General features: G+C 45.2%; 1 protein-coding gene across 1 annotated transcript; it reads left to right on the top strand.

Moving 5' to 3' along the window:
• Positions 1-8,834: 8,834 nt before the first annotated feature.
• Positions 8,835-12,235, top strand: LOC136458521 (uncharacterized). Its single transcript, XM_066458465.1, has 3 exons — positions 8,835-9,182; positions 9,697-11,715; positions 11,799-12,235. Exons 2-3 carry the CDS (start codon positions 9,783-9,785, stop codon positions 11,918-11,920), a joined length of 2,055 nt encoding a protein of 684 aa, XP_066314562.1. The 5' UTR covers positions 8,835-9,182; positions 9,697-9,782; the 3' UTR covers positions 11,921-12,235.
• Positions 12,236-26,151: the final 13,916 nt, after the last annotated feature.

Genomic DNA, 26,151 nt, shown 5'->3' with positions numbered 1-26,151 from the left:
TACAAATTTCATGCCATTTAGATAAGTATAGCCACCTCTACAGAAATGACAAGTTGCATTGGCTTGTTTTAGCAAAAATAGTTTAGCCTAGTGAAATGTGTCGAACGACAGATTTCATATTTTTCTTAATTTCATCCTAGCACCATAACACTGTGTAAAAATTTGCATGATCATAAGTTATGTATTTTACCCCATTTATTTTTTCCTAGAAACTAGCAATTAATCAAGGTTAAATAGGAAGATTGTATTTCAAGTATGCCTACTATAGGCTAATATTTTTTTTCTAGCTAGAGCATGTCAACACAAGACCAACAAAATTGGAATCACAATTTTTGCACTTCCCTAGCTCAAGATATGCGTTTTACAAGATGGAAACAAATTTAAAAGTACTTATCTAGCTCAATTTAATTCTCCTAGAAAAATATCTCAAATAGTAGGTTTCATATTTTAATCTAATAATACACTTCATGATGAATCCAGCAAAATTTGGTTCACTCAATTTGGACACTCCTAGCTCTAGATATGAATTTTTGAAGTTTGAATCAATTTCTAAAAAAGAATAAAGGAAAACTTTTAAAACTGAAATTGCTACGTGTACCCGGCTCACTACACCCGCTGCGACTGACTGTTGGGCCTTGTAGGTCAATGGGCCCCACATGTCATCGACACAGAAGCAGGCTAGCGGATTGATTGACGGCGAACTCACCGACGGTGAGGTCACTAGCGGTGAGGTCACCACTGACGTGCTCCCCTCAACACCCCACGTCGACTGCTACCCGTGATGAACTTAGAGGCACGTCGGAGCAAGCTCAACGGAGGTCATGGTGGCATGGCAGTGATGTGTGGCGGCGCACTAGCCGACTCCGGCCATGATGAGCTAGGGCGAGCTTGGCTATGGCTTCACGGTGACCTAGCAGACCTAGTGAGTGCAGATTAGGGTCAGTAGCAGCGTCGGAGGGGCATGGTTGCATGCATGGTAGCACGGTGATAGCGAGGTCACCATTCCAATGTGATGGTGGTTGGTGATGGGTCTCCGTCATAGGAGAAGGTGCTATGTGTCATGGTGGTGCAGAAACAAACAAAGGACGGGGAAGACGGGGTCTAGTTAGTATTGATCGTGGCAAGTGCGTGCTTGTGGCCACAGCAGACGTGCACGGTGGCATCGCGCATTCCCATGCGGTGGTGGCGGTAGTGGTTAAATAAACGATGACATAAGCATCAATGACCTAAGGTGATGACGGACCAAGGGAGAAGAAGGTAGGAGGAGTAGTGGATATGGCTGGCCACAGCGAGCTCGGAGCTCGGTGGCGCTCCGTGGCCATGGCGGCAACAGCGACGCACGATGTGGCTATACCTTGGCTCGAACGGTGACAATGGCGGGTCAGGGAGGTAGAGCGGCTGATAGCGAAGCTATGCACATGATGGATTGGATGGAGATGTGGCGATGGTGGCGCGTGAGCTTGGCGAAGGCACAGTGGTGATGGCGATGGTGCGTCTCCTCGGCTACGAGAGACCGAGAGTGAGGCAGAGCGAGGGCGAGAGTGAGAATGGGAGAGAGCAGCAGCTACGCCTCCCTTTACTCCCTCTACTGGCCAGATCGGCTGGGCCGATGCCAGCGAGCGACCGCCATGTGGTGCACGCAGCCTGTCAGCGGTTGGCCACGATGGCACGATGAAGGGCCGGTTCAGGCCATCTGACAAGCCAAATTTGTGTCTCCAGAATTCCTAAACCGTGTAGAATTAGCAAAACTATATTAGTGAAAGTTGTAGAGCTATGTGAGATCTCCAACTTTTCTTTAGGAACCATAATCTAATTCTCAATGGTTAGCCAGTGACAATGCTCCCAAGTGAGGCACATTGAAATTGTGAATGGCTTTAGGACTTCGCAAATTCTCCGAGTCCAAAAATAGAATTTCTTTGCTACTTTGGAGCTATTTTGGACTATGTTAGGCACTGAATTAGCTCATGACCCTTAAATAAAGTTTGTTACTCATGTCAAGAACTACAACTTTTATTAAGGGTGTATTAACATGCAAACAATCTATGCTATAGTTCAACTTTGGTCAAAGTAGGATCATGAAAAATGACATTATGAGTAAACTAGGACTTGAAGCAAAATTGGCCCATGTCATGAATGCAAACATTGTTCCATTTACCATCCTAGATATGTCTAAAGTGTTTTTATGACCTCACAACCATCTCTCACATTGGTCACACATGATCACAAGCATATGTACATATATAAGCAACAACACATGTGGTAAAGAGAAGATGAATGAAATAAAACTTCATATGCTCATGCTCATGAATGCTTGGATGATGCTTGTGCTCATGAAATGTAAGTGCCAAATACATGCTTAACACTAGGGTGTTACAGATACTGTCGGCGAGAACTCATGGTTTTAGGTCCATTGAGCAGGACATCTCCCTTGCTTTTAGCTTTTCTTTGCACCATCTAATCCTGGAGATGAGGATGCAGATAGTTGCATGCTCTTCTTCCATCAACCTTTCTTGATTTTTGTTGATTTTTGGTTGATGAGTTGGGTTCATTAGAGATGCAAACTCAAGTTCCTCTTTGATTGTCTAACGGCATGGCGAAGAGTTGTTCTTCTTTGTTTGTTGGCGATATGCCAGCCGTGTTGATGGTCAAAGAAGGAACCTCATTGATACTGCATGAAAGCATCATCTCCAATGACTAAGGGATGTTGTCTCATGTCCATGGTCATTTACGGCCTTATGAGACACCGTCAACAAACCTCATTGATTACCGATGCTTGTTGACACAATGATGCACACCATGATGTTGTGGCATCTCGTTGTCTTGGTCCTTGTTGCCAACACACACGCTAGTCCCTTTGAAGATGATGAAAATAGGCATATTCTGGCTAATACAAGGTGGGTTTCATCCTGCTTCTCATCAGCATCCTAGCTTGAGTCTTAGAAAGGCTCAATTCTAGGTCATCTTTGATGTTACTCATAGCCTGTCGATATGTTCGTCCATTTCTACTGCTGTAGTGGTGATTTCTAGATTTGTAGGTTCATACCATGAACATGCATAGCTTATACTCATTTTTTCTACAAAACGTTAGTGGACACATACCCGAGGGAATAAAACAAATTTGCATTACGGGTTGTTGTCCATAACTTTTGTAGTTTTTCTCTATGCTAATAAAAGGATAGTTTTAGGATGGCTTTAGCATATATTTTTTTTATTAACAAACTATATGTGTTAGCTGCATTCTAGCTTGGTTCAAGGCTTAAGATAACTTGCAACAAAGATAAGTGAATAAACCTTGATACTCGTAGTTCTTTCTTCCATGAAGAATGAGCTAGGTCGTCTTTGTGTAAAGTTTTTGGAATTCATATGCCTTGCTTCATCTCTGGTGTGAACTTATCTTAGGACTTCCCTAATTTTAGTTTGAGATTTTTCTACAGGGGTTAGTCCAACAAAAAAACCAGTATCTACTACAGCAAGTTTTAGTTCAATAACCAAACTAAACTCCATGTCTAATTTGATTAAGGAAGGCATTTTAACCTAAGCACCACGCTTAATTTAAAAAGCCTTTGGAAATAAGGTCACACACCTCTTGATTTAAACTAAGCACCATGCTTACTTTAAAAGATGTATAAAGATACTTCCAAACCTAAACATACTATAGTAAACAAAAAGTAATATTAAAGCATTATAGGGATTTTTCAAATAGAGATGAAAGCGCATAATCATGGTGAGAGATTTTTTTAATAAAAGATGCAAGTGGTATGAATGTATGGAAGGAACTAAATATGTTGTGGATTTGATATGAGAGAATTTAAACTAAACGGAGTGAATGCATGAATTATTCAAAGTAAACATGCAGTGGAATATAAAAATTTAGAGATAACTACTCATTAAATTTAAAGTCCATTAGCAAGACTATCTCACCTTTCTCGATCATACTTACCATGACTCACATGATATAATTTGTGAGTAGTGCAGCGTTTGTATTCGTCACTTGAGATATGATTTGAATTCTTATGACATCGACATTTTTCTCCAATCTACACATGGTTAGAATGATATATATGTGTGTGTGTGCGTGTTTATACAAACCTGTGAGATAGCAAGGTTCCAATGTTGGTGGATCTTAAATGTTTATGCACCCTGGATTCTTCAATGTTTCTTCTTTCTTTATTAAAACTCGCCAAAAGGTCACAACGGCGTCTGTTGTCCTGTCTTTTTCACAATTCATCAGAACAGGGGTAATCCCACAAAAGCTAGTTATAACTAGATTAGTAGATATCAAGCTAGTATCAAAATCTTTATGCCAATTGTTTCCCTGACAACGGCGCCAGAAAAGCTTGTTGGTATTTTTAAACGCACATAGATAAATCCGCAAGCGCACGGATACCGTTGTAGCTTTCACCCGAGAGTATTCCAAGGTATCGTATTTATCTACAGGGAAACAATGGTTAAAGAAATTGATAGTTCACCATCATGTATCTACTAACTAGTATACTAACTAAACTAAAGGGAATAAGTGTTGTTTATGATAAGAGTTATGAATAATAACACACATAAGAGAATTTCATGGTATATAAATGAGCAGTCTAGCTAAATTGAGAGGACAATGGTTGAGTTCAAGGTTCCTAAATACTTCTCTATTACTTCGGTTCTATTCCAGTTTAGACTAGAGGGTATAACTAAAGCATGGATAGATATAGCGATAACACATAATAGCACTTTGGGACATCGAAACACTAGCCACAGAAAGCGATGAGAAAGGGGCTAGGAAGCTCCGACTATGGTCCTACAAACACCAACCCAAGCGTGGTGGACTACATCGGCCATCATTGCTGTCACCACATGGGGCTACCACAACTATCCGGGGGTTGGGTGCAATCTCAGGTAACTCATAGTTTAGACACCATGTCTACACTACTAATTAGGGGAATTCCCTGTGAGCCATTAAAAAAGAGCGCAATCCCATATGAGTCATAAGAAAAGTTTAGAGGTCTTCAACATCACTACTCTAACTTTTTTTGCCCTCCATACCACTGCCGTCAGATTAAACTCTAATGGTGTCAAACTGCAGGTGTGAAAAGTCAAAAATACCCTTAAATTTAAATATGTCATTAATTTTTTTAAGCATCTTAACGACTTCAAATGAAAAAACTCAAAACTAGAAAGTTGTAGATCTCATCAAGATCTATAATTTTCATATAAAATTTATCTTCGTTTAATTCCGCAAAAAATGATATGATTAATATATCTTAGAAAAATACCGTTCGGCTAGTATTAAAGCCGGCTGATAAGCCGGCTGAAGCTGATTTATTATGAGAGATAAATACTTAAGCCGGCTGACAAGTTTAAACGAACAGGCCCTTAGGAAACTGACAAGCCGGCTGACAAGTTTAAGCGAACAGGCCCTTGGAAAACTGACAAGCCTTTGCAAAGTCTGTTCGCTTAAACTTATCAGCCAGCTTATCAGCTAGAATCTACAGTATTTTTCTTTCACAACAAATCAACTTCAGCCGACTTTAATACTAGTTGAACAGGCCATCCGCGTTGCACTAGGTCGTCACTCGTCAGAAATGGTCAGCGACGTGCATTCTCTTCCACCATCGTAACAGGACAGGTTTCCATCGTCCTGCCAAAAGGCAAGCATCCAGTATCCAATATGGCACGGCATAGATCACGACGAAGAGCATGGAAGAAAACCTTCTACGCAACCTGGCTACTTGAATGCTTAATTTGGGAATTGGGATGCCGATTGGCCTGCAATCCTGCATAGACTAAGGGCTTGTTTCGTTCTAAGCCTGAGCTCCAATTGCCTGGATGGAAGCTGCCTAGACCTTGTTTGTCTACCGTGTGGTTGCAGCACTGTAACCTTGCCTGGTCCACGCAATAGTTATGGCCTGCTAATCACATGGTTTTCATCATATCTCTTTTTTCTTTAACTAATATATGTCCGTGCGTTGCATCATGATCATAATTTTTTAATTGAACCTTAGTGATCAGAAGCGTGAGCTCCAAGGACTTCATATTGGACGCGGACATGTGGATCTGGTCTTTGTATCGGAACCACGAATGTGTAAGCGCTGAGTGGAGTATGATTCATATCAGACATGGACGCGTGAGTAGGGATCAAGATTTGGTATCATCGGGTAGATGATGACTTTAGAGTCTTTTTAGATGTTGAAATTGAGATTGAGTACACAAGTCATATGGATTGGACGAGACAAATGCCAAAAAAATAATTATTTCCTTTATTTTTTCATGCTCCACTCTAATTAAATATATCAAATACTAATTATTTAAATAATGTTATGAACTTTTAAAAAAAACTAATACAAATAATTTATCTCGATACGCAGACTATAACTATGTACATTGATCTTATATATAGTACAAAATCACCTTACTTTGGTTAGCATTCTCGAATACATGCATCCAACCAAACACTTTTTTTTTTGTGCAGCTTGCTTTTTTTTCCGGGCAAAGCCCTAAATTCTGCATTTGAGGAACCTGACATAAAGTTGCATTTTTTCTTATTAGGTGTGAAGCTGCTGAGAATGTTTAATCGCTCAAATTATGATTTTGTGTATTAATCAGCCCTGTTTGTTAGATGGGACTAGAGACTAGTGAGCTCAATTTAGTCCTAATTAGTCCCTAATTTGCCAAGCTGGGGACTATTAGAGAAACTAAAGGCCTCTAGTCCTGTAGTCCCATAAGGGGTGGCTATTTGAGGCTACAAGCCCAAAAGGACATCCCATGCCCCTCAATTATTGCCCTTCCACCCATCCTAAAATGTATTGAGTAAGGGTATCTTGGTCATTGTCCAACAGCTTTAATGTTCTTTAGTTTCTTGAACCAAACATGATAGAGAAATACATTTTTTTAGGGAAGCCACCTGGCGCACTTTCAGCCTGTTCGCTTGCTCGTAAACGATCGTAAATTTCCAGCCGGGAACAGTGTTTTTCTCTCACACCAAACCAGCCAGCAGTAAATAATCCACGATCGTTTACGGCCTCTCGAACAAGTTGTTTGTTGATTCGAAAATAGTGTTACATCATTCAATAGGGTAGGGGTATACAGTTTAGTCCATACTTTAGTCTCTAGTCTCTAGTCTCTTGTCTCTTGAACCAAACAGGCTCTAAATAAAGGAAAATCATCTTTCAGTTTCATTTATACATTTATGCTCATGTAACTCCCTGCAGATAATTGGGGAGCACCGAAGCAGAGACGTCCCTTCCAAGTTCCAAAGTTATTGCTATCTTTCTATGCTGATGTTAGATTTTGGAGCGTTCAGGGAAAAAAAAAAGGTAGTATGTGTTGAACTGTTGAAATAAGTCCATAGTGATGTGATCTTTTGCTAATTTTTAAAGAGGGGGTGACATAGCGAAAGCTTTTGACTAAAACTGTCGCCTTTTAGATTTTTTTTTTTTGCCAAAATTGCACTGCCTGAAGCTCTCAACTGTTTTAGTCCGTGTGATTAAATTGTCAAAAGTCAAGTTTTCTTGACTTATAAGCTCCTTGAGAGTTGAGACTTGACTGTACATATATATTTTTTAAACTCGGTCCCATTTGCTGTTGAAACGCATGGGTATGGCAGTGCTAAATGCAGAGCTTTCCTACGTAGTACTAGTATTATTTTTTAACTTAACTATTGGAAGGGAAGAAAAAAATGGAGAGCATAAGAGCAAGTATAATAGCATGCTTAAACCGATTAAATGCCGAGATGGAAGAGAGAGGGGAGGAGAGAGAGGAGAAGCAGGCTGTAAGCTTACAGCCGGCTTGAGCACAAGAACCAAGAAAATCTGTGAGAGAGACGAGTATGCCATGTATTAACTGTAAAGAGCTAACTACTATATAAGTGGGCTAAAAAAAGACTAAAAAAAAAAACTTTACAGTCAGCAAACTGACTGTATTATTAGCCTTACTCTAATAAACTTTTTCAGTGAATCCGCCGCGTGTGGATTTGGTTGTGGTTGGGTTGCCACGGGCCGCACGGCCACTGGAAAGGCGGTTCCGCGGCGTTGGGTCGGTAACCGTCCGGAGCAGGACGCACCAGCCAACCAACCATCGCACAATAACCGAGTAGCTGTGAAGCTTCAGCGTTTATTTATTTATTTTTTGTAGGAAATCCTACGATGTACTGTGTTGTTAGTAAAAGGAAGGAGTACTTGGGCCTGTGTCCAAGCAGGCTACCACTGATTCTTTTTTTCGTTTTATTAGTTGAGTACTCCACTCCATTTGCATGACTGAAGTTGGTACACACACCTGCAGCCTGTTCGGTTGGCGGGTTCGTTTCATTGTTGGTTCGTAAAGAAGTACTGCTGGTTAATTTATGTGAGAAAAAAATATTATTCCAGCTAAAAATTTACAATCATTTACGACAAGTCACGACCAAATAAACACGCCGCTGGTCGTTGTCGTCAGGCGTCAGCGTTGCCCTGACGGAGGCAAATGGACAGCGGCCAGCGCCGGCCGCCTGGCCGTCCCTTCACTGTGTCCCGTTCGTTTCGTACTTTTTTTAATAAAATAAAATAATAGTGTTTTTTTTATAATAAATTTTTTTAATAAAGTTTACGTCCAGGTGGACTTATGGTGCAACACGTGGTGACGTGACAGCAGGGGCCGTTAGCCCGTGGCTGGGTTCCAAACGGTCCCCGCCCAAACGTGGACCTGGAAAAACCACCGTGCAGTTGCCAGTTGCCACTGCACCACGTTCAGAGCTGGGAAAACGGAGCGTCGCCTCCATAACTCCCTGCGGTTATTAACAAGGAAAACAAACAGCGGATCGACGTGGGTGGGAAAACAAAACGCCCAGGCTCTATTCCCTTCCAAAATCACGACACTCCGCCCTCTTCCTTCTTCTCCCAGCAGGGTCTCTTTGCGAGGCTCCGCCGTCGTCGTCTACCTCTTTCGCTTTGGGGACTCCTCCTTTCCTCTTCTTGTCCCTTTTAGCTGGGGTCTCTTCGTCAAAGGCCGCGCTTCCTTTGGAAGTTTCCATTTTGACCACTTCCTCAAGCAATTTACACGTCCTTGTTCAGATAAGGATTTCCACGATTCTTTCTTTTGTCTGGGGCTCCTCGGCTGATCGATCGGCCCTCTCTTCTTCCTGCCTCTTGTGTTGGCCTGGCCGGCTGCACCCAGGTGTGGCGATCATCCTCCAGTTCTCTCGCCCGCGCTCCAGTAAGCTTGTAAGCTCTCTCTCTCTCTCTCTCTCTCTCTCTCTCTCTCCACCCCCGATTTGTTTCGTGCCTGCTCTTGGGGATATGCAACTCAATTTTAATCTTTGTGCTAAAACATGTGCATATATTCACAGGTGCTATGTGCTTCCTAGTCACCAGTTTAGTGCTGAGATAGATTTTTAGTCTCGATTTGATTTCACACGCAACATCTGTTCATCCCAAAAAAGGAGATAACTGAAAAGGTAGAAAGAAACAGCAAGAGAAAGGAGGGACACAGCTACATGGTAGTCTCTGGGATCTTAATAAGAAACCAGAAATATATACCAAAACCAGTTCCCAGCATTTGTTTAACTGTATATATTTTCTGTATTTCGCCGCATCAAGCAAGTAGTAATGACTAATGAGGCCAGTGCATTTTCTACATGTCGAGAAATCTCTTTCGTCAGTTTCATACTTGGAGTCCGATGGAAACGCGCTCATTTTGTGAGACATAAACATAACCGACGTTGTTTTGCATCGGCAGAAACCGAGTCCATCTCATCGCAGCAAGAAGCCACTCGATCCGTCCTCGTCTCGGCAAGAAAGACTGATCGGTGATCGGCGGTCGGGATGGAGCAGCTCCGGCAGCTCGGCGAGGCGGTGGGCGCCATCAACGCGCTGATGGCGTTCGAGCACGAGCTCCGCGTGAACCCGCGGCAGTGCCGCCTGCTGGCCGACGCGTGCGTGCACGCGCTCGCCGCGGTCACGGGGGAGGTGCGCGCGCACCTCCGCTTCGAGGAGCGCGGCGCTAAGTGGCGCGCCGTGGAGCCCGCGCTCCGCGAGCTCCACCGCGCGTTCCGCGACGCCGAGGGCTACGTCCGCCACTGCCTGGACCCGCGCGGTGGGGGCAGCTGGTGGGGGCGCGCCGCGGCGGCGGCGCACGGCACCGAGTGCGTGGAGCAGCACCTGCACGGCATCCTCTGGTGCGTCGCCGTCGCGGTTGAGGCCGTCGAGGCCGCTGCGGAGATCGCCGGAGACGACGCCGACGACATCGCAAGGAGGCGGGTTGTGCTCGCCAACAAGTACGACGGTCGGAGCATGCTGGAGCCCAGGCTGTTCCAGCACGCCTACGGCAAGCTGTACCTGGTGTCCCCGGAGCTCGTTGCCCGGATGGACACGGCGTGGAAGGAGGACAGGTGGCTGCTGTCGCAGCTGCTCGACGAGATGAAGTCGCCGGCGGCGCCGAAGCCACTGACGAAGAGCGAGCGCCGGCTCGCCGACGTCCTGGCCGCGCCGCTGGGAAAGCTGCACCCGGCGTCTGTCCTGCTCAACGGCGACTACAGCGTGCGGAGGCGCCTCGGCGGCAACCTCAAGGAGGCGCATTGGATGGGGGAGAGCTTCGCCGTGAAGCATTTTATCGGGGACGCCGAGGCCGAGGTCTCGATGCTCTCGTCGGTGGCGCACCCGAACGTGGCGCACGCCGCCTACTGCTTCCACGACGAGGAGAGGAAGGAGTACTTCGTGGTCATGGACCAGCTCATGGCCAAGGACCTCGGAAGCTACGTCAAGGAGATGAGCTCCCCGCGCCGGCGAATCCCGTTCCCCCTGGTCGTCGCTGTCGACATCATGCTGCAGATTGCGCGCGGGATGGAGTACCTGCACTCCAAGAAGATCTACCACGGCGATCTCAACCCGTCCAACGTGCTCGTCAAGCCGCGGCAGCCTGACGGGTACGTGCACGTCAAGGTCGCCGGGTTTGAGCGGCCGGCGGGCACCGTCACAAATGGCGCAAAGGCGTCTGCTAATGGCAATGCCAACGCAGACGCCGGCGGCGGCGACGACACCTGCATCTGGTACGCGCCGGAGGTTCTCGAGCAACAGGAGAGACACGACAGGCACACCGAGAAGGCGGACGTGTACAGCTTCGCGATGATCTGCTTCGAGCTGCTGACGGGCAAGGTCCCGTTCGAGGACAACCACCTGCAGGGCGACAAGACGAGCAAGAACATCCGCGCCGGCGAGCGGCCGCTGTTCCCGTTCCAGGCGCCCAAGTACCTGGTCGCCCTGACCAAGCGGTGCTGGCACGCTGACCCGGCGCAGCGCCCGCCGTTCGCCTCCGTCTGCCGCGTCCTCAGGTACGTGAAGCGGTCCCTGGTCATGAACCCGGAGCAGCAGCAGGGCCAGCAGCCCGACGCGCCGCCAGCCGCGCCGGCCGCTGACTACCTCGACATCGAGGTGCAGCTGCTGAGGCGGATCCCGGCGTGGCAGCGGGGCCAGGGCGCGCCCCCGCGCGTGGCGGACGTGCCGTTCCAGATGTTCGCGTACAGGGCCGTGGAGAGGGAGAAGACCGCCGGCGCGCACGCCAGCAGGGACAGGGCCACGGATTCCGGCAGCGAGGAGAACTCGCTGTGCAGCGACGAGAACGGGGTCAGGGCGACCACGCCAGACGACGACGCGTCCACCGTGTCGGGCGGCACCGTGAGGTCGCGCCCGGACAGCAGCGACGGCAAGAAGACTCCTCCGGTCAGGAAGGCGGACGGCAAGGCGCCGCCCAGACAAGGAGGTGCGTTGCATTCTGTCGCCACATTTTCTAAAGAAAACTTGATCGTATCCAATTATCAACGTGGTACTTTGAATTCTCTGCAGGGTCTCAGCAGAAGGTGAAATCGGCGAGCGCAGTGAAGCCTCCGCCGGCGACAAGGAAAACGCTGGGCGTGAAGCCGGAGCTTCCGGCGCGGCGGCCGACGTCCGGGCATGCCTCGGACTAGGAGGCTACTGCGCCTGAAGCTGGTGGACTGCTGGAAACCGCCGCCAGGAACTGACATGTTTGCGCGAGCGTGGAATGGTGTGCGTTCCAGCAGCTCGCTTTTGGTGAACAAGCTTTTTGCATTGGTTGATTTGTTCCATAGGTTCTTGGTTAGAGTCTTTGGTCTTGCATTTGCAATTTGCATAGATCCTTTCGCCTGCAAGTTTGATTGTGGCACCTGGATTGTTCTGGCACATTTATATTTTCTCTCTTCCGTGATCTAATGATGTGCCTGAGTGTTCAGAAAGAGAAACATTTTAGGCCTTGCCATGGTTGATTGATTTTTGTATCCGATTGATTTTGCATGAGTTTTTATTCACATGTTGGACCAATTCAAAATGATTATTCACAAAATGAAAAGGTACAAGAGAAGAAAATTTGAATGTCTGCATATTTTCCCAAAGAAAATTGCAACAGCACATGTAAACTATATTCTGAACTCTAAGAGTTTCGCACGCAACAATCTTTATTATACGGAAAATCTAGTTTCCGAGCGCACACGCGCTGCCCCCCAATGGCCGTCCGATAGTCCCCAACGGTCGTCCGATTCGCTCCTGCCTGCCATGCAGACGCTCTCTTCTCCCTCACCTGCGTCCAAGCCCACGCGCGCGCCGCACCAACTCATTGGAGAAGAAGCGCTGCACCAACTCGTCGTTCGATGCGCCAGAGAAGAAGCGCTGCCGCCGGAGAAAAAGGGACTGCCAGCGCCCCACCATGTGCCCGACCACGCCCGCGCCGGCGAAGAAGACGACGGCACCTAGGGTTCCGGCAAGCCCCTTCTTCTCCAACTCTAGCGGGTATAGAAGGGGCCGGGGGAGGTAGGTTGGCCAGGCGGTGGGGATGGTCGGCGGGCGGTTTTGGGGAGCTGGCGGCGGCAACGGCAGCCGAACCAGGTTGGGGCGTGGGCGCCATGGCCAGAGTTTGCCATGGCCGCATGCGGGAGGGGGCGGGGAGGGGAAGAAGGAGGTCACCGCCAGCGGTAGGGTCTTGCTGGAGTGGTGGGAGGTGGTGGAGTCAAGGGTAGTCATGCCGGATCTAGAGTTGGAAACACTCGCACAGCCGGGGAGGAGTGCGGAGGAGGAGGAGGCAGTGCACCGGCGATGAAGAAGAAGAAGGTGCACGTGCGGGGGAGAAGGAGCGTGCGGGCGGATTTATCCCCACCTACACACGCGCAGGGTAGTATTACCTTTGGAAACAAAAGAAACAGCTCAAAGGGCAAGTGAAGCACCATACTTTTTATTAAAAAACATCCATACATGCTTGGTGAAGATCTCCTTAACAATTGTTTCCATTGGACGACAAAAGCCTAATTCACCGTCGCATGAGCGCTCTCCTTTTGTAATTGGAACAAATAACAAGTCTATGAATATAAGGATATATTCTTTCCTTATCAAAAACAATATCATTCATGCTAGTCAAATATATAGACCAAACATACAACACTCTTTCACAAAAAAATGGAAGCATGTCTTTTGGTCTATCAATTGCATTCTACGGCGGTCTTAAATAAAAAAGCAATTTAAATAGTTCTCTAAATAAACACGAAAGATGCCAATTAAAAAATAGGTGTATGCTGCCTCTACTCCGCCTACTTCTTGTGCCGACTTCGCCATCCTCGCGGGGTACCGATTTCCTCCTGCTTTGTGTGCGTGCCATTGATTTATTGTTGCTGCAAAAGCAGCAATGCTCACTCCCATTCCAATTTTTCTTAACTAAATTGTCTTTGATTAAAATTACAACTTTTAGCAAAGAACCAAACAAATATCTTAATCATAAGAGGTGATTTTACCTTCCAACTTCCAAATGTTTATTTGTAGGCACCAAGTTGATATTCATATAATATTTATACAGTGATTGTAACGTAAAAATACCATGCTTTGTAAGATTCCACTTCAAAGTACGCGGTTGGTAATCAAGTTGTACAAACACAATTTTTTCCACAAGTTCACTTTTGGTAAATTTGTCCCCAACCAAAGCCTTGCACTTGACTTGAGATATATGTGCAATTGCCTAACCGCTTATCTTTCCAAAACCATAATTAAGTACCATTTTGTAGAGCAAATATGGATAGATCTAGGAAACGGCCTTTTACCTTTGTAAGGCTAGACAAAAAAAAGAGAGAATATCTAGGTTTCTAATACACTTCACCAATAGTTTTGTCTTAAGCACTTCTTCCTAATAAATAAATTATTACCTATGACCATCCTCATTTATAAATTTGTACATCCACTTGGTTAATAAACATTCATTTGAAATTCCAGGTTTAGATTTCATAGACCCTCTTGATCTTTTGGCACTGAAAGCATCTAGGCCCCTAGTTAGGTTTTAGTGATTAATGACAATACACGATTACTATGACTAATGTGTGTTTTGTAGAGGCAATTAAGTTATGTCATGGTAATGGAGATTGATTGGGCTATCATGGTGCTCATGCCCCTACGATGGAAATCGTTTCGGTTTTCAAAGGATGGAAGACAAGGTTAAGGATGGACTAGTTCTAAGTGTCGATTGGAGTTGAAGAGATACTTAGAATAGATTAGGAATTTGTTTTTCCTTTGGCCGTACTATTAAGGGGGGTATGGACGGGTAGCTTGACCTAGGTGAGTCTAGTGGGTTAGGTGTGGTGCACACTTGTTAAACCTAGCACTAGGTAGCTCCTAAAAAGCCCTTAGATCCATTGGAGCAAACTTCGTTTACGTACGTTCGAAAGTTGGAAGTGAATGGAGGGTCAAATACTGACCGGACGCTGGCTTCGGTGTGACCAAACGCTGGCGCAGAGTCCAATCACCTTATTTGATCAAAGTCGTCTAAAAGTGATGGACGTTGAGAGGTGAAGTGACTGAACACTGAGGGCCAGCGTCCGGTCGACTCCAGTAAGGTTCCAGAGAGGGAAAATCACGACCGGACGCGCCCGGTCAGTGCTGACCGGACACTGGCCAGTGTCCGGTCACACATTAAACATTGGAGTTCGGGGTGAACTGACCGGCGCGTCTGGTCAACATGACCGGAGTGTCCGGTCACCCCGCAGAGGCACATAATGGTTTGTTTTTCAGTCTATGTTATAAATACTTCCTCTATTCGTGTGTGGAGAGACTTTTGCTCATTTCAACAGCTAAGAAACACCTTTGAGAGTGCCAAGAAGAGCAAGGTCCTAGTGAGGTGATTGAGATTTGAGAATCCCAAAGAGAGCCCTCATTAGTAAGATCAAGAGTAGCAAAGTGTGCATCCACCCTTCTCCTTAGGCTTGTTGTGGTCAAGTGAGAGTTCGTGCTTGTTACTCTTGGTGATCGCCATCACCTAGATGGCTTGGTGGTGATTGGGAGCTTGGTGATCATCCGGCGGAGCTTGTGGATGACCCAACTCAAGTTGTGAGCGGTTGTGGGTGATTCACCATGATGGAGTGTCAAAGAATCAACCCATAGAGAGCACTTGATCCTTGCGCGGATCAAGGGGGAGCTACACCCTTGCGTAGGTGCTCCAACGAGGACTAGTGGGGAGTGGCGACTCTCCGATACCTCGACAAAACATCGCCATGTTCCTCCTTCTCTCTTTACTTTGAGCATTTACTTTGAGCAATTCAATACTTGTCTTTACATTCATAGAATTGCCATGGTAGAGTATGATTGGAACTTATGTTGCAAGACTTTTTATGCGATAGAACCTTAGAAACACTTTCTAGGCACAAGGGGTTAATTGGGCTAACAATAGGATTTAATTATTGCAAAGAAATTTAGAATTAGCCCAATTCACCCCCCCTCTTGGGCATCTTTATTCTTTCAATTGGTATTAGAGCCTCGTGCTCATGTATTTAGGCTTAACCGCCTAGAGAAAGATGTCTCACGGAGATGGACCTCCTCCTATCTGTGAGGGGGATGATTTTCCATATTGGAAAATTCACATGGAGGCGTACTTAGAAGCTCTAGATGTTGGAATACTTAGAGCCACCTCACATGGCTTTCCAAAACCTTAGGATGCTACACACCTACAAGGCGATGAGGTGAATTACAAGAAATGGAATGCAAAGGCTTGAAACACCATCTTTAGAGGCCTTTGCAAAGATGTGTTTAACCGGGTGAGGAACCACAAAGACGCACATGCACTATGGTCAGACGTTTGTGCGCTCCATGAGGAAATAAAGAGTGAGCGTGAGGAACGCTATCATCTTGTTATGAAAAAGCTTAACTCTTTTGAGATGCTTCCTAAAGAATGTGCTAATAAAATGTACTCACGCTTGAATGTTCTTGTAGAGAAAGTCAATGGGCTTGGACTCACTCAAATGCAACCATCCGATATTGTAAGAAAGATCTTGAGTGTCCTCTCTATTGACAAATATGGGCATATTGTGACCATGCTTCATCAAGGTGATCTTTCCACCACTACACCAACATAAATCTTGGGAAAGATCAATGCTCATGAGATGTATATGCACATCATACCACAAGATGGCTCATCCTCTATCAAGAAGAAAGACAAGGACTTAGCATTCAAAGCTAGCCAAGAGAAGGGCAAAGCAAGACTTGAGTATGAGAGCTCAAGTGATGATGAAGTTGATGATGCAAGTCTTGCCCTCATGGTGAGAAAACCACCAAGATGCTAAAGAAGCTCAACAAGAGTGGCATCAAGTTCGATGGCAAGAAGAAGAAGTTCTTCACTAGCTCTAGAAGAAAACCAATCTCTGAGATGGATTGCTACAATTATGGAGAACTTAGTCATCTAGCACACCAATGCACCAAGCCCAAGAAAGACAAGTTCAAGAACAAGTATAAGGGCAAGAAAGATGACTCAAGTAATGAAGAAGAAGATGAGAAGAAGAAAAACAAGCCATACAAGAGGAGAGATGGCAAGAAGGACTTCCATAAGAAGAAGAAGAGTGGAAAGGCATATATTGTTGGTGATTGGCTCACAGATATTGATTCATCTAGTGGCTCATCCAATGATGATAGTGACAACAAGAAGGTGGCCGCCATTGTAATTGACTCTTCATCATCTTCACCGCCACCACCGCCATCATCCTCTACACACCTATGCCTTATGGCCAAGGGCGATCGTAAGGTATCAAATGATGATGATAGTAGTGGTGATGAACATGCCAGTAATGATGATAGCGATAGTGATGATGATGAATATGAATCACCTTCTTATGATGATCTTGCTAGATTGCTAAAACAATACACTAAGATCATTATAAAGACTAAAGCTAAGAATGAAAAGCTAGAAGCTAAGAATGATTCACTTTTAGCAAAATGTGATATGGCGGAAAAGGCTAGTATTGAGCTTAGAGAAGCAAATGATGTTATATCATACAAACTCAAGGAGCTCAAATCTTCTAAAAAAGAGCTTAGAGATAAACATGATAAACTTGAGAGGATACATAATGAGATGAGCTCATCACTAGCCATAACAAGCTAAAAGAAGAATATACAACTCTAAAGATCAATTATGATAATCTTGTTATTGCTCAAGAGTTCTTATCTAATGAGCCACATGATGCTACTAACAATGTTGTTAAGATTGATATAGCTACATCATGTGTTGATTTGATCATTGAGAGCATTGAGCAAAGTTCTAGTAGCAAGGGCAAGCAAGTGGTTGAGGCCGATGATTATGATGAGTTTGTCAAGCTCAAGAATGACAATGAAAAGCTTAAGAAAGATCTTAAAGAGATCAAAAGCCACAACACTATTGTGCAAGAAACTCTTGATCATGATGTTGACTTGATCCTTAAGAATGAGAAGCTCAAAGAAGAGAACAAGAAGCTCAAGGAAGAGAAAAACAATGATGCTCTCAAAGAAGAAAACAAGAAGCTCAAATTGGAGAAAGAGCATCTCAAGATTGGATTGAGCAAGTTCACAAGAGGCAAGTATCTACAAAGTGAGCTACTTATGAACACAGTCATGAAGATGGATAGAAGTGGCATTGGGTATTTAGCAAACCAAGAGAAGAAGACTCAAGCTCAACAACAACATAAGTCAAAGCCAAAGCCAAAGAGATGTTTTGAGTGTGGACAAGAAGGTCACTTTGCCCATGAGTGCCAAACTCCACCACCACAACCCTTGCCCAAGCATGCTAGACCTTTTGCCTTCAATGCTCACTACATGCTTAGAAAGGATTCTAGTGGAAAGATGAAAGTCATGTTCGTAGGACCTCCAAACAAGAATAGGCCTAAGAAAATTTGGGTTGTGAAGTCACTTGTTGAGAAGGTGAAGGGCCCTCAACAAGTTTGGGTTCCTAAAGCTTGATCTCTTGTGTGTAGGTGAACTACAAGACCGATGGAAGTCATTGGGTTATTGATAGTGGTTGCACACAACATATGACCGGTGATCCTCGTATATTCACCTCACTAGATGAAGAAGTACTTGGGCAAGAAAGAATCACATTTGGAGATAACTCAAAGGGCAAGGTCAAAGGATTTGGCAAAGTGGCAATATCAAATTATCATTCCATCTCCAATGTGCTATATGTTGCTTCATTGAGTTTTAACTTGCTATCCGTTTGACAATTGTGTGATCTTGGCATCCAACCGCATATTCTTTCAAAAGTTCCTTGGCAAGACACCTTATGAATTGCTCAATAGGAAGAAGCCGAACGTCTCCTTCTTTAGGATGTTTGGTTGCAAATGCTACATCTACAAGAAGCGGCAACACCTAGGAAAGTTTCAAAGACGTTGTGATATTGGTTTTCTTGTCGGTTACTCATCAAAGTCCAAAGCATATAGAGTATTTAATCATGCCACCAGCTTGATTGAAGAAACATATGATATGGAATTTGATGAATCTAACGGCTCCCAAGGAGCACATGAGAATCTTGATGATGTAGGTGATGAACCATTGAGGGAGGCCATGAAGAATATTCCAGTTAGAGACATCAAGCCTAAAGATGATGAAGATGATGTACAAGTGATTGATCCACCTTCTTCATTAAGTATGCCACAAGATGGTGATAAAGATGGAAGAGTAGAAAATGAAGATACTCATGTCTCCCATGATCAAATGGTGGTACAAGCACAAGATGTTGATGCTCCACAACCTCCTCCTCAAGTGGTCAACAGAAGAAATATACCTCTACTATAAGATCATCCACAAGATCTCATCATAGGGAGTCCATCAAAGGGTTTAATGACTCGCTCACAAAAACTTGCTTTATTTATTGCTCATCACTTTTTTGTCTCTTGCTATGAGCCTACCAAGGTAGAAGAAGCTCTTCAAGATCCAGATTGGATAAATGCCATGCATGAAGAGTTGAACAACTTCACCCGCAATGAAGTTTGGACTCTTGAAGAGTGGCCAAAAGGTGCAAGAGTCATTGGAACAAAGTGAGTGTTTCGCAGCAAGCAAGATGATCAAGGTGTAGTTGTGAGGAATAAGGCAAGACTAGTTGCAAAGGGGTTCTCTCAAGTTGAAGGATTGGATTTTGGAGAGACCTTTGCACCGGTTGCAAGACTAGAAGCCATTCGTATCCTCCTTGCATATGCATCACATCATGAAATGAAACTATATCAAATGGATGTGAAAAGTGCATTTTAAATGACTTTATTAATGAACTAGTCTATGTTGATCAACCTCCCAGGTTTGAAGACCCTAGATATCCTAATCATGTTTATTAGTTGTCTAAGGCATTATATGGGCTTAAGCAAGCCCAAGAGCTTGGTATGAGCGTCTTCGGGACTTCCTCATTGAGATGGGCTTCACCATTGGAAAGGTCGACACCACACTATTCACCAAGAAGCTTGATGGGCACATCTTCATTTGTCAAGTGTACATTGATGATACATCTTTGGATCATCAAATGAAGATTCTTGCAAAGAGATTGGTGATTTGATGTCAAAGGAGTTTGAGATATCAATGATTGGAGAGCTTACATTCTTTCTTGGTTTTCAAGTCAAGCAAATGAGAAAAGGGATTTTCATCTCTCAAGAGAAATATACAAATGATCTTCTCAAGAGATTCAAGATAAATGAATGTAAGCCAATCAAGACACCAATACCAACTAATGAACATCTCGACCTAGATGAGGGAGGTAACACGGTTGATCAAACTCTCTACCGCTCTATGATTGATAGCTTTCTATATTTAACTGCATCTATGCCCCACATCATGTTTAGTGTGTGTATGTGTGCTAGATTTCAAGCTAATCCTAAGGAAACTCATTTGATAGCCGTTAAAAGAATCCTTAGGTATCTCAAGCACACACCAAGCACTGGTCTTTGGTATCTCAAAGGAGCTATATTTGAATTAGTTGGCTATTCCGATTCAGATTATGCCGGTTGCAAAGTTGATAGAAAAAGCACATCTGAAGGGTGCCATTTGCTTGGTAGATCACTTATGTCTTGGTCCTCCAAGAAACAAAATAGTGTGGCCTTGTCCACCGCCGAAGCAGAATATATTGCCACGGGTGCTTGTTGTGCACAAATACTTTATATGAAACAAACTTTGCTAGACTATGGTGTAGTTCTAGAAAAAGTACCTCTTTTGTGTGACAATGAAAGTGTGGTAAAACTTGCAAATAATCTGGTTCAACACTCTCGCACCAAGCACATAGATATCCGCCATCACTTTCTTAGAGATCATATTGCTAAAAATGATATATCATTAGAAGGTGTAAGGACCGAGGATCAATTGACGGATATCTTCACTAAACTGCTAGATGAGGCAACTTTTTGTCGATTGTGGAATGAGCTCAATGTTCTTGATTTTAGTAACTTCACAAAAAATGAGCTTGTGTTGTCCCTTGCATTGCATTGTAATATATAACATGTTTAATTTTTGGTAATGCATATAGGGCTTGTCTAACATGGTTAAGATAACCGTAGTAAAGCGTGTGAAGAAGCTTAACCTTGGATCAAACTTGGCAAGTAACTAGATTTATCTTCAAGTATTGCATTGCATATGCATGAATGTTGTTTTGTCATTTATCTTCAATTGCCCTCTTATTGCCTATTTTCCTAAAAAGAATTATAGCCTAAGGCAAAATATTTTGAAAAACTCGAGGGTTTGAGAGAGGTCACTCATATCAGTCCCAATTGGTGTTTATTTGGATCTTATTGGAGTTGGGACTCGATTGGGAACAGGCAGCATGAAGGACTTTGAAGATTTGCTGAAAAAAGAGTGACCGAACACTGCACCGGACTCTGATGTCCAGTGTCCGGTCAGTTCACAAGAGGTGAACCTGATGCGAAGGAGTGACCGGACACTAAAACACTGTTCTCCCAGCGTCCGTTCAGGTGGTGATCCAGCGAATTTTTTACAATTTGGCCTTTTTTTGAAAGTTTCTCACAAATAGACCCCTGGCAGAAAGAATTCAGGAAATAGACCCTTAGCTCGGCGCCATTGATGCTGGCGCCGAGCTCGGCGCCACCGTCACTGGCGCCAAGCTCCTGGGCATGGTCGGTGACCTGCCAGGGGGCTCGGCGCCATAGTGACTGGCGCCGAGCTCAGCGCCAGTCACTCTAGCGCCGAGCTCGAAAATATCTACCAAGCCCACGTCGGTCCTCTCTCTTCCTCCTCTCGCGCCCTAGCCATGCCGATGCCACCGCCCTTGCCCGCGCCGCTGCCGTGCTCACGCCTCGCCACTGAGCCCGCGCCGCCGTGCCTGCTTCCGTGCCCGCTCCCACGCCATGCCGCGCCAAGCCTACGCCACGGCTGCCCCCCCCCCCCCCCCCCCCTCGCCCCCTGCCCCGCGCCGTGCCCCTCGCCGCTCTGAGGCCACGCCTGCTCTTGTGCCCGAGGCCATGCCTCTGCTGTCCTCGCCTTACCCTCCACCGTCGGCCCTTGGTTGCGCTCGTCGAGCCAGACTCGCTGCGCGTAGCCCCGGCCATCCCGCCCTCGTCGCGCGCCACCGATGTCGTCTACCGTGCCACCGCCGGCCTGAATCTTTAGCCTGACCCACGCCCATCGTCCACCGACCCAGATAGGTAAAAATTATGAATATGCAATGTACCTACTTAGTTGGTATTTATTATTTATTAGTTAATGTGATGACTCAGGTAGTTGATTTAGTTAGTGATCTAGTGAGATATATATGTAGATAGATAGAAACATAGACACATAGGCACATAGATATAGTTAGATAGCTACTTAGATATGTAGTTACATTTTTAGTTATCTACATATGATCTAGCTATTTAGTGAGTACATTGTAAATATATTCGTAGTTATTATCTTGATTACTTAGTTTGTAGTTAGAAAGTATTTGTTAGGTACTATCTATCATCTAGTTTGGACTAAAGGACATGTGTTTCGTTACTTATTTGAAATAGATGGACAATCTAGTGACCATATATCATGGAGGCACCATTGAAAGCGATCGCTATGGATATGTTGAGTTTCTTGACATTTAAAGCGTGCCTGTGCTATTCAATGATAGGCCTTTATTTAGTGACATGGTTGCAAGGGCTCAGGAGGAGCTACATTATCTTGGAGATGATGGCATTGCAGTTGATGGTGTACTGCACCTAGGTTGTCCTTCGAACATCTTCAGGCGAATGATCTCAATTGGTTGTGGATCAGTGGGAGAACTATGTAAGATCAGCTATGAAGAGTCAGCTGCAATGTTGGATGTGGTTGTGCGTCGGGTGTTAGTTGATCCCATCCCTCATGGGTTTACCCCAACAATGGATCATTAGGCATACATCGACCCTCCCATTCCAAAACCTTACCTGCATGTGCAGATTGTACCTACAGTTCCCGATGCTCAATTTGCCCCAAATGCGGTATTTGGAGATGGTTGTCAGACTCATTTTTCTATGGCAGATCCTCCTTATGAGATCCCTTTGACATAGAATCATCCGAGTAAGTGTTTTAACTGCATGGTTTTTGGGAGCTTACCCCATTCCTTATATCTATTTCTTTCATTCTTTCCTCATTTCTGTAATGATGTTGCAGGAGACATTCCTGAGAATGTGGATGTGCCCCCTATTGCTGCGCAAGTGCAGTTTGGAGATGAATTCCGTGGGTCAAATAGTGTTGAAATTATGCATGATTCGGAGCCATATGAGATGGCTAGGGCTCTTGATTCTGATGACGATCGCCCTGTTGGAGAGCTGATGGAGAGTGACATTGAGATGATGAGGCATATTTTTCCTGGCCACCGTGATCCTAGAGTTCATGAGTTTAGCGATCTTGCTCATTCCGATCAGGCGTTTGTAGAAGGATGTGATGATGAGCTCTTAGAAGCTCTTGAGGCCGGTCCTAACATGGTAATTGAGAATGGGAGGGTGTTCAATGACCTCCCTACTTTAAAGAGGTGGCTACAGGCTTTTGCAGTGATATGAAAGAGGCCTTATAGAGTATTGCATTCATATGTGGAGCGTCGTTATACAGTTGTGTGTGACAAGGAACGCTACCCATGGAGGGTTTGTGCAAGGAAGCAACAGGTAACTGAAAAATGGAAGATCACAAAAGTTGTTGGGCCACACAATTGTACTGACCATGAGCTAACACTGAGGTATCGACAGTTGACATCTACCCTCATTGCCAAGCGGTTGATAGGAATTTCATAGGGAGAACCCAACATGAAGGTGAGGACAATTATCAAGACCGTTGAAGCATTGTATGGAGGATATGTGATAACTTATGGTAAAGCTTGGAGGGCTAAGCAGCGAGCATGAAAGATGATATATGGGGACTGGGAGGATGGGTATGAGCAGCTGCCGGTTCTTTTCAATGCAATGAAAGCGGTGAATCCAGGCGTGCATTATGAGTACATCCCAAAACCTAATGCATGGAAGGATGGGAGGCAGATATTCTTCCGTGTCTTCTAGTGCTTCCCTCAGTGTGTCGAGGCCTTTAGGCACTGTTGTCCCATCTTCTCCATTGATGGTACGTTCTTGGTTAGCAAATACCAGGGCACACTTCTTATAGCCATATCCTATGACGCGAACAACAAGTTGGTTCCTTTGGCATTTGCCTTGATTGAGAAGGAGAACAATGACAATTGGGGATGGTTCTTGAGGCTAGTCCGGATACGCATGGTTGGGCCTAGCAGGGATGTTGGCCTCATATCTAATAGGCATTAGGGCATACTTAATGCCATGCGAGAGCAGATAGAGGGGTATGCATCGTTGCACCATCGTTGGTGTACTCGGCACCTTGCTGAGAATCTACTCCGGAAGGATGGTGTCAAGGGTAACTTTGATCTATTCTAGGAGGTTGCTCAATAGCTTGAGGACAAGTACTGTAAGGAAAAGTTGGAGTAGGCCAGAACCGCATCAAATGCAGAAGGTAGACAATGGCTCACAGGTTTGATGAGGGATTTGGAGAAATGGACGAGAGCTCACGACGCCGGTGGCTGGAGGTACGAGTTTCAGTGTAGCAACATGGCAGAGTCATTCAATAAGTTGCTATTGGGGATACATGGTATGCTCATGAATCCAATCGTTCAATTCACCTTCTATAAGCTTGTTGCCTGGTTCAACAATAGACACACCCATGCATTGCAGTTGCGGAGTGATGGAGAGATATGGGCTCCGAAACCAAAGGCACACCTAGAGAAGGCAAGAGAAAGGGCTAGCACACATGAGGTTGCATGCTTTGACCATGCCATAGGGACTTATCCGGTTGAGCATAGGGGTGGTACAATGTCCGATGGCGAGGTCCGAGAGTCGAGGATACATGTGGTTGTCCTCCAAGATTTCAAGTGCACTTGTGGTAAACCAAGGCAATACCACTTTGTATGTTCTCATTTGGTGGCAGCAGCTAGGCATTGCAACTATAATATTGAGAGGAGGATACCTCACGAGTTTAGTGTCGACACGCTTGTGAACACATGGAGCCCCCGCTTCGTGCCTTTTCGAGACCATGGAGAGTGGCCTCCATATGATGGGCCAAAGTACATTGCGGATCCAGCTTACTGTTGGAACAAGCGTGGATCAAGGCAGAGGACGAGGCACAAAATGGTTATGGATCATATACCCAGAAGAACTAGGCATGGGAGAGGAACTCCATTTGTTACTGATCCCGAGGAATACGAGTGTGGCAAGTGCGGTAGACTTGGCCACAACTCACGAAGTTGCCGTTAGCAGATTAGTGAGGTAGGACTATTGGTTTATATTATTATTTATATTTATCTTATTCATATATTTAATTATGCATGTCTCAATTTATGCTTGTATTTGTGTCAATTACTTATACATTTCTAAGTTCATGTTTCATTGTATATTGGAATTCTAATTCATTAACTTTTTTGTAGGATGGAGCAATTCCACCTGCTCGACCCGACGTACGAGGCGACCCACTGAGGACGTCTCGTTGCGCTGGGGCAGGTAATAATCTATAAGTTTTATTCATACATGTGTTCGTGAAGTAACAGGTGACTATGTTTTATTCGATGTAGGACCTTCCGCACCTTCGTTCTAGGACCCACAGTGGGTTCTTGGACATTCGGTACGACGATAGGTACACTCCTTTCCGGCAAAGAGCTAGCCTTGATGTCATCTCTTTTCAGGTTCATCGTGGGTTGCCCAAGTTCAACTCAGCGGCAATAACTGCATTGGTAGACAGGTATTAAAGTGAATCATTGCCTCCATTCATGGCCATTTGTTCATATGATTGACTTTTTAACAAGTAATCTTGCTTTGTCTTAAATATAGGTGGCGGCTGGAGACTCACAGCTTCCACCTACCTTTCGGGGAGATGACAGTCTTGCTCTAGGACTGTCAAAAGATGCTAGGCCTAAGGATTCATGGGAACCCAGTCACCGGGCAGTGCAGGTCAGAGGGCTAGAGAGCACGAGTGGAGGCCTTCCTTGGGAGTGAGCTTGGCGAGCAAGGGGCTTGCACTTCTGGAGTTCCCATCTCCTGGCTACGTGTAGAGTTCACATAGTGCTCTGAGGAGGCAGATGAGGAGACGGTTGGGTACTACTACCGGGCGTCGATCCTACACCTTTTTGCTTGCGTTCTCTTTCCCGACACCATGGGTGACAGTGCGTCCTGGATGTGGATCCACTGCCTCAGTGACTCAGACCAGGTGGGTCAGTATAGCTGGGGCTCTATAGTCTTATGTTTTCTATACCGGCAGCTATGCGAGGGGTGTTGTCAGTCTACGTCCAACCCGTCACTTGGTGGATGCATGTACCTGTTACAGCTGTGGATGTGGGCTCATCTTCTAGTTGGTCGTCTAGATGTTCTGGCTCGTCGTGAGTGGTTCCAAGGTCAGCCTCCAAGTCACTAGCCAATGTGGGCGTACCTTTGGGACTAGG

The sequence above is a fragment of the Miscanthus floridulus genome, chromosome 6, assembly GCF_019320115.1.
Source record: "Miscanthus floridulus cultivar M001 chromosome 6, ASM1932011v1, whole genome shotgun sequence".
Taxonomy (NCBI): domain Eukaryota; kingdom Viridiplantae; phylum Streptophyta; class Magnoliopsida; order Poales; family Poaceae; genus Miscanthus; species Miscanthus floridulus.
This window is presented reverse-complemented; position numbering and strand designations above follow the sequence as displayed.

What these genes read in the sequence shown, in the direction of transcription:
- LOC136458521 (XM_066458465.1), top strand. Translation starts at nt 9,783, where the DNA reads ATGGAGCAGCTCCGGCAGCTCGGCGAGGCGGTGGGCGCCATCAACGCG. An exon ending in GGCGCCGCCCAGACAAGGAG is followed by an intron (nt 11,716 to 11,798) that starts GTGCGTTGCATT and finishes AATTCTCTGCAG; the next exon opens with GGTCTCAGCAGAAGGTGAAA.